At 41.6% G+C, this 7,731-nt stretch overlaps 1 protein-coding gene across 6 annotated transcripts; it reads right to left on the bottom strand.

The window, feature by feature from the left end:
* Positions 1 to 790: 790 nt before the first annotated feature.
* On the bottom strand, positions 791 to 7,688 carry FAM161B (FAM161 centrosomal protein B). 6 transcript variants are annotated; one of them, XR_014946694.1, is made up of 8 exons: positions 7,419 to 7,688; positions 5,699 to 6,261; positions 3,804 to 4,141; positions 3,285 to 3,412; positions 2,844 to 3,011; positions 2,274 to 2,422; positions 1,274 to 1,404; positions 791 to 1,025 (listed from the first exon to the last, which is right to left on the bottom strand). XR_014946694.1 is itself a non-coding variant. In XM_015865062.3 (8 exons), exons 1-8 carry the CDS (start codon positions 7,556 to 7,558, stop codon positions 947 to 949), a joined length of 1,647 nt encoding a protein of 548 aa, XP_015720548.2. In that variant the 5' UTR covers positions 7,559 to 7,688; the 3' UTR covers positions 791 to 946. The 6 variants fall into 6 exon arrangements, 3 of the variants coding, with proteins under 3 accessions (XP_015720548.2, XP_085405287.1, XP_085405288.1); XM_015865062.3 differs by having other exon boundaries at positions 2,274 to 2,373; XM_085549161.1 differs by having other exon boundaries at positions 2,274 to 2,373; positions 7,405 to 7,688.
* Between the last annotated feature and the right edge of the window lie 43 nt (positions 7,689 to 7,731).

Genomic DNA, 7,731 nt, shown 5'->3' on the forward strand with positions numbered 1-7,731 from the left:
AAATGTTTTATCATCACAGCTGTCAGAAAACAGATGGTAAGGGTTTAAATCTGTGAGATGCTTATTACTATCAAGTAAAGGATGACTAATGTGTGAACTATACCATTTAAGATGCCCTGGGCACTTGAGCACGACACATTGACAGGTAACACCTAATCTTGTTTCCACTGAAGTCCACCTTTGATATCACAGTAATAGTAGAATTAGGACAATAGCAATCCAAAGTTCTGCATTGCTTAATTACAACCTTAATAATTTTGGTTGTTTTTTGGACCAAATTAATGACCTGTATTGGTAAGAAATTAAAGCTGGATTTCAAATAATGGGTTTATGTGAGAGATTTTAATATAGAAAGACTCTTGCTTTTTTCCTAATGAGAGGAAGAAGTAGAGCTGGTAATGAGTAAACAAAGAGTTAACAGGCCAGAAAAGAACCTCCTTGTGAAAATTCTTCCAAGGTAGGTCAAACCATGCTATTTTGTGTAGAAACTTTGCTTATAGCCATTCTACCACATATATCTACAAACTAATGTCTGGCACATTAAGAGAACTTTCCCCTTTCTGTGTGCTTCCCTGACATGAACATAAGCAGCTGACATTAGATAATGTATTTTTTTAATCTTTCATATCCACTTTTAGCCAAAGATAGTGCTTCACCGTTTAAAACTTGGGTTTTTTTGTGTATGTGTGTGTGTTTTTTTAACCTAAGGGAAGTGGCTCACATGAGGATCACTCAAGAAGACTAAAAGAGGCTTCACTGTTTGCAGAATTGGACAAAATGTGACCTAAACAACAGTCTTTTTCTCCTTTATTCAGTTTTCACATCTCACTTACCCCAGAACAATTATTGTCAGCCTATAACAGAAAGTTCCTGAGGATTAATGTGGGAACACATTAAAAATCAAGAGATGATTGATGGATTCTTCTGCTAAATTTTATGTTGCCATTTATTTTCCTTTCTGTTCTTCTTGAGGTTCTCCTTCCTGTATAGTACAGTCATCCTTTCCATTCTGAAGCTTGGGCAATCTGCAGAAATATTGATTATCTAATACTAGAAGCAGTTTGCAATAGTTATTTGTTGTTTACTCTACAAATAAGAAAAGAAATACAGGGACTGCCTAGCTGTCAAAGGAATCTAGACGGATAAAATATGATGCTTAACTATAGAGCAGTTGATTTAATTGTACTTATATTACATGGTAGAAACCAGAATTGCTTTATGAAAAATGAAAATATTTCCAGTCAAAGACATAAAAGCTCTATTGCATTATTACCTGTAAACGTCAGATTCTTCTTCCAACAAGTCAGCAGCATCTTTCCCTTTTTCCCTTACAAATTCTTCACTCAGCCCAACCTGCTGGAGGGTGTGTCTGTAGCGACGCTCTGCTCCTTGACGAGCATCATGCTATCAAATTGAAACTTAAACAGTAAGCACGTAGAACAGGGGCTTCTCTATAAGCCAGCTTATGTTGTTTTAAAGGTTGGGGCTGATACTGCTAATGAGTGTAATGGTGTTCTATATGGTAGGTCCAAATGAGTTAATGCTATCAATACTGATTACTTCTCACCAAAGTGACAAACAGAAATGTTACCAAAATTTAGCATACAAATGTGTTCTCTGTCTCCATTAATCACTCGTCTGAACAGAAAGTCTGAAACAAGAGGATATTTCTACAGAGAACACTTAAATCAGCATATGTCTCATATATATTGTCAGTATGTCTCTAACCAGTTATCTGTCAGCTCTGCAAGGAGAAAGAACTGAAAGAGAAAACCCTGGGAAATATACTTTATAGAAAGTAAAGTATTTAAGTATAGTTCCTCTGCAGTATAGATTTGGAGATTGTCCTGTGTGATGGTGATATGTGCTGAGCAGCCAGCCAAGCTTGCAGACGATAGAAGTGATTTTACCAGACAGGATGCTTTAAAAAATGAAGGATTCTAGACTGTAGACCATGGTGTTCAGGTGCAGAATGGGTAGTCATATAATTTCCGGTGTGAAAAGGCCTTAATTATGATCAGACCATATATTTTGATTGCAATATATACTAAGGGTTGGAAAGTTCTACAATCAAGAAGTACCAGTGCTTTTTAAGTCATGGAAAGGAAGTTTCATAACACCTGTGTGGCTGTCCCATGTGTAATACAATGATTATACAAGCATGAGCACCTTTCTAAGTGTGAATAACTTCTGACTGGATTTCTTAGTGCCTGTCCTAAATCAAAGACAGTGTATTCTGTCACCTAGAGACACTTGGAACTTTGACCGGTTACCTTGGAGACCTGTTCAAAGAGGTACGGTCTGTTCTTGACTCGCAGTTGCATTTCTTCCAGCTCCTTTCTGTACTCCTTTGTTCTTTCTCTCATATTTTGCCTGAAATGAAAAATTTCCATGTCCAAAACAGGTTCCTTTCAGACTGTAGCTGATGGGGAAAAAGGAAGTTTCAATAGTCATTTAGTCCTTTAAATAGCTCCAAGATTCCAAATGTGATTCCATATGATGAGCAAAACACTGCTTTTGCTACCATACTACACACCATTAGCAAGAGTGTCAATTGAGAATTGAGGTTTGCATTTTTACAAAGCCTCATCTTATGTGTTCTATGTAATTTGCCAAGGGAGACACTGAAGTTGTACAAATTTGTCTCTACCAAGGTTAATGTAAAGAAAACTATTATGTGTGGAAAGGGGTAGTGCTTGTGAAGAAATCTATGAGTCTGGAATGGGTATAGCAACTAAAAGTTAATGCTAAGAAAACTCTTAGAATAAAGTCCTAAAGAATTAACCTGATAATCCCCAGTTACCAAAGCAAACAGTTATTTCTGTGCAGAATAGGATACTGACCGGTTCTGTTTCAGCTTCTCCTTGTGTGTTTCATCCAGACTTTTATGTGGATCCAGGGCTTTTGCTCGGCTGTTCACTGATTTATGAATAGCTTGACATTTCTTTTTCTGTTTCTCTAGCCAATAAATTCCTTCTCTGTCTCCTTCCTTTTTGCTCTCTTGGGAGTTTCTGTATGGAGGAAAGTAAGAAATGAGCTCACTTAAGAGTTCCAGACTGCATGCTGGATGGCAATTTCACTTTTTGCTATTCTCCTTAGAATATTACAGATTTCATATGTAGCTCCCAAACTGACTGCAAGGCAAGTCAAGAATTAGCGAGGAAAGATGACTAGCCACAGAGAAACAATTAGGGTAACTGTTGTCAGTGTGATGAGGGAGAACATAACCTTCTCCATTTCAGTCACTAGGCGGTGTATGGTCTTGTAGACAAAGTTCTACTTACCTAATAGCAGCTTCCCTTTTTCTTGTTGCATCTGTAATATGCACTGGAAGGGTGTTGGAAGAGAGAGAGCAAAGTGCAGTCAAAGAATGACTTTTTTGCATGGAAACCTTGGAAAGTTGCTGAGAATCCTGAAAGAAATGGAACTTTATTCAGGGTAATTGTTCACAGCACAGAAGCTCCTCCACTTCTTGTCTAGTAATGAGAACAGGTGGAGGTATGTGGGCAATGCAATTGTTCTTCTATCTTCCATCAGTAGGGATTTACATGGGGAGGGGCTGAGAGATGAGCGGGAAGGAGACTTGCTTAGGAGTGTGGAATAGAAGCTGAGCCTTAGCTGCCATGGCTCATCTCTTTGCTCTTTGATTTGTCCTAGAATTCCACAGTACCCCTGACATAAATACCAAGGTCACAAGTCTCACTAAAAGACTTAAACTATTACAAATAAATGCTATACATTTAAGAATTTGCCATCAGGGAGATCAGGGACAACAATAGCACAGAAATATACAGTCATCTCACCTTTATCTTTTCATTAGCTTCTCTCTGCCTGCCTCTGAGATTAGAGGTTCGTAATTTGAATGGCTTAATTCGAGTTGCCTCTTTGATTTCTTGTCTTCTTACTGCTTCCCTCTGAAATGCCCAGTAAAGTTCTTCAAAATCTGGTACTGTTGGATTAATCCTTGGCTTGAAGCTGAAGCTTCTGTCCTGCAAGAAGCCAAGTCTTTCCTGCTTAGTTTTGGTGGCAGTTCGAGACTGAGGATCCCTCCGACAGTTACTAGTATCTATTGGAGCTACAGAGCTCTCCAGCAAATCCTTGGCTCTCATCTGAATGCGGATTTCTCTGTAGAGTTCAGCTTCTAATGAATTAAAAACAGCAATGAGAAGAATACGAATGATGTAAAAGGATGCAAAATTGCCACTGCACAACTTTAATAATGGCAACTACTCATATAAATGCAAACAGGTATCATGTATTCTCTTTCCCCATTTTCCACCCCTTATCTGCCTCCAAGATGAAAAAAAACAAAGGAACACACAGAGCCATGGCTGAGTCTCATTCTCAGGTATTACGCCATAGTTCTTTCCAATATCACTGGTTACTGAGTTACTGAGCAGGCCTTCTCCTATTCCTGTTCTTATGTGTCCCAGGTCAAGGTTCTATTGTGCACACTGGACTTGGTTTCCTAAAGCCAACTGTGTGACCCAAACAGGATTTTCAGATGTACTTGTAATGGATGATGGCTTTTCTATCTGATGTGCAGCAGTGTTTGCTTATGCTGAATAAGATTTTAAGTAATCAAGATTTGGGTATAACATGAAACTATGTCCTTTCATGTGCAGCACTAAATATTTATGAAAGTGAAGACAAAATAAGAAATATGTTGAGTGTGTTTATGTGTTTGAGCTGATTGAGGTATGAAATGCTCATTCCCCTTCTCATACAAAGGGCAGAAACTGAAAATGGTTTATCCTTTGCTCTCTTTTTACCTGTCTGATCTACTTAATTTAGTACACTACAACATATGTTTTTCTGATGAAAATTGAACTGGTGTTGTACTCAAGAAGGAATCGATAGCAAGTAGTTTAAAAAATAATAATGAGAAAAGCAATGCTATCTGTCACAGGGTGGGGTTTGGAACCCTCAGGATCTTTAAGGTCCGTTCTAATCTAAGCCGTTCTATCTGGTTTAGCCACCACAGGCCGTCTCATTTACTTTTAACTTGCAACTGTGAGGGCTTAAGCCATCTTAAAAGAAGAGGATCAGGAAAACTTCCTCATGTGTCTCTCTCTTCCTCACTTGTTTCAGAAGTGCGACTGAGAGGTATCAGAAAACATTACAGAAGTGCAAGAACTACTGAACCATTGCTTAGAACTGGACTAATGGCCTGATTTGGGCTCAGGGAATATTTTTCTCCTGGGAAATAGTTCTGTGCAGCTCAGATGACTTGGGTGGGAATAAAAATATCGATTCCAAGATGCCGTCTGGGCATCGGACACTTTAAGTCCTACATCTGCCTACATACTTGTATCAGAATTCATGCAAGTCCCTTTAGGCTAACCAAAGGAATTCACAGAAGGATTCCTAAACTATCATGACATGCTGCAAAAGGAACATGGAAATCTGAACAGCTCAATGTACCCACTGATGTTTGGCAGTGGTGCAGAACTGCTGCTGCTGGCCCTAATACAAGACTATAAAATTTGGGATGCTCTACCCTATTCTAAGAGTCTCTAGATGAAATGTAATGACCAGTAGTGTAGGGGAAACTAGACAATACCAGAGTATGTAATGATGTTGGCTTTATACTTCAAGTGATGTAATGGAGGCCATGATTCTACCTCCTAGCATTGAGATGGCGAGGGACAGTCAGGGAGGTGCTTGTTTTTCTACAGGAAGAGCCAGAGCACTTTACCTTCGAGTTTATCTCCAAGAAGTGTGTCATTAGTTGATCTAGGAACTTTTCTATTGACTTTCTTCAGTTTGGAGCTCTCATTTGGGGCTGCTGCTGTTAAGAACCTTTGTCTGATAGCTTCTTTCTTTTTCTCCTCCTTTTCCAGGAAACTGAAGGGTCTCTGAGTGGAAAGTAGCTGCTCCTTTCTTTTCTGTGTTGCTATTTGCCTGCGAACCTCATTCTGTTCCATTATTTCATGATAAAGGGGAAGAAACACGTGGGCAGGTACAGGCTGTGCCCGGAACTGTTTTTGACATTCAACTTCATCCTGGCTTTGCCTTTTGTCTCTCAATTTGTCTAGTTCAAGAAACATGTTTGACTTCATCAGCTGGGATTTTTTGCGAGCTTCCCGCAGTGTCATTTTGAAGGGCTGAGGGATAGTGATTGAAGGAATCCAGGGAGATGAAGCACTTTTTGGCCTCAAGCGGGGTTTAGGAAACAAGTGAGGTTTTTGCTGATCCCAGGTACTGTCCGAGGTGAGGTCAATCAAAGAACGGGATTGCCTTTTGTTACCAGATGTATGACTAAGACAAAGACATGATGAAGGGGAAATAAGGGAAATTATTAAAAAATTGAACTGAAAGAAGGGAGATCTGTTGATTGAGAGAATGACACTGTAGGCTGAGCTGGTAGAAGACAGGCCTAGGCCTCACTGTTCTCAGGCTCCAAATTTTGCTTTGCTACCTAAGTTCATAAGCAGAGCTTTGCTTGTTTTCATTTATCCATATACAAAATGCAGTTGCAACTACCTAGATTCCTAATGCAATTTATCATGCTGCTAGTATGTTGTTGCTATGAAGGCCATAAGTTAAACAGAATGTTTTAACTTCAAGGATATTCAACACAAGATACCAGCTCGGGAGAGGCAATAAATTAGGCACATGGATGCACAAAGCCTAACAAACAGAAGATAACGGTACCAAACACCAGAACTCCTAAGACACAGCTGGAAGGGTGTCTGCAAGTTCAACTTTCAAGAGGTTCAGCTGGAAAGTTTGTAACTGTTAAGAGAATATAACTTGTAATTAAAAACAAACAAACACACGACTATCACGGGTCTCACAGAAACAGCAAACTTCTCATAGGATGTTGGAAGGGTGAATGTGGGACTGGCTAGAACTGTCACGTTTAGGGAAGGATCAGATGCAAGGGAAGGATGAAGGTGGATCAGAGAGGGCTAAGCACAGACAGACACAGAGGCACTATGAAAGAGAAGCGGCCGATTGTGTGTAAACAGGTGGTTGCTGCAGTTTGTCCTGTCTTGTTCTTTATAGCCTCTATTTCTCATTTAAGAGGACGTGACCCGCTAGTGAACTTCAAGCTGGACTAATCCCAGAGGACTGTGTAGGAAAAGCAGGTGCTGGAGAGACCACAGTTCTGACGATTGGTGCTGGACAGAAACACATGTGCATGTTATCTGCTGGCAGATTGCAACCGGCAAGCAGGACGGGGATCAGGAACGGGATCGGCCATTTGTGCTGCTCGTGCTTCACGTGAATGCTGTTCATGTGTGCCACGTTCGGGCCCCATCATGGCATCGGTGAACCAGTGTGCTGGTACCATACACATGCGTGTGCTCATCGTGGGACCCACGGTGCTCGGAACCGGGCAGAAGCAGCATCATTTCCCCCCGTGTCCCGCAGTGCAGTGGGTGCTGCCGTCCGTACCGGTGCCGTCCTACCTGAGCCCCGCACACAGCCGGGCCGCCTCCCTCGACAGTTCCCCGAGCTGCTCGTCCTGCCGGGACGCGCTGCGGTCGCTCCCTAAGGCTGCCTGGCACAGCAGGCCCAGCTCCAGCACGGACCGACGGCCTTCCATCATGGGGTGGACGGTAGAAGCACAGCTCGCCCGTTAGCGCTGGATGGAGCGCGGTGACCGCCCGTCACCTGGGGAACAAACCAAGGAGCAGCGGGGCGGTGCCTCCACACACCGGTGGCGCAGCCCGTTTCCTAGCGCGACTTCGTTCCGCGGGCGCCGTTCGTGCCGTCACTTCC

The sequence above is a fragment of the Coturnix japonica genome, chromosome 5 (assembly GCF_054131305.1).
Source record: "Coturnix japonica strain WE chromosome 5, WE-NBRP24, whole genome shotgun sequence".
NCBI classification, from domain to species: Eukaryota; Metazoa; Chordata; class Aves; order Galliformes; family Phasianidae; genus Coturnix; species Coturnix japonica.

Coding starts and splice junctions, on each gene's coding strand:
- FAM161B (XM_015865062.3), bottom strand. CDS start 7,558: ATGATGGAAGGCCGTCGGTCCGTGCTGGAGCTGGGCCTGCTGTGCCAG. Junction 2,374..2,843: donor GAGAAGCTGAAACAGAACCG/GTCAGTATCCTA, acceptor TTTTCATTTCAG/GCAAAATATGAGAGAAAGAA. Junction 1,405..2,273: donor TCTTTGAACAGGTCTCCAAG/GTAACCGGTCAA, acceptor TCAATTTGATAG/CATGATGCTCGTCAAGGAGC.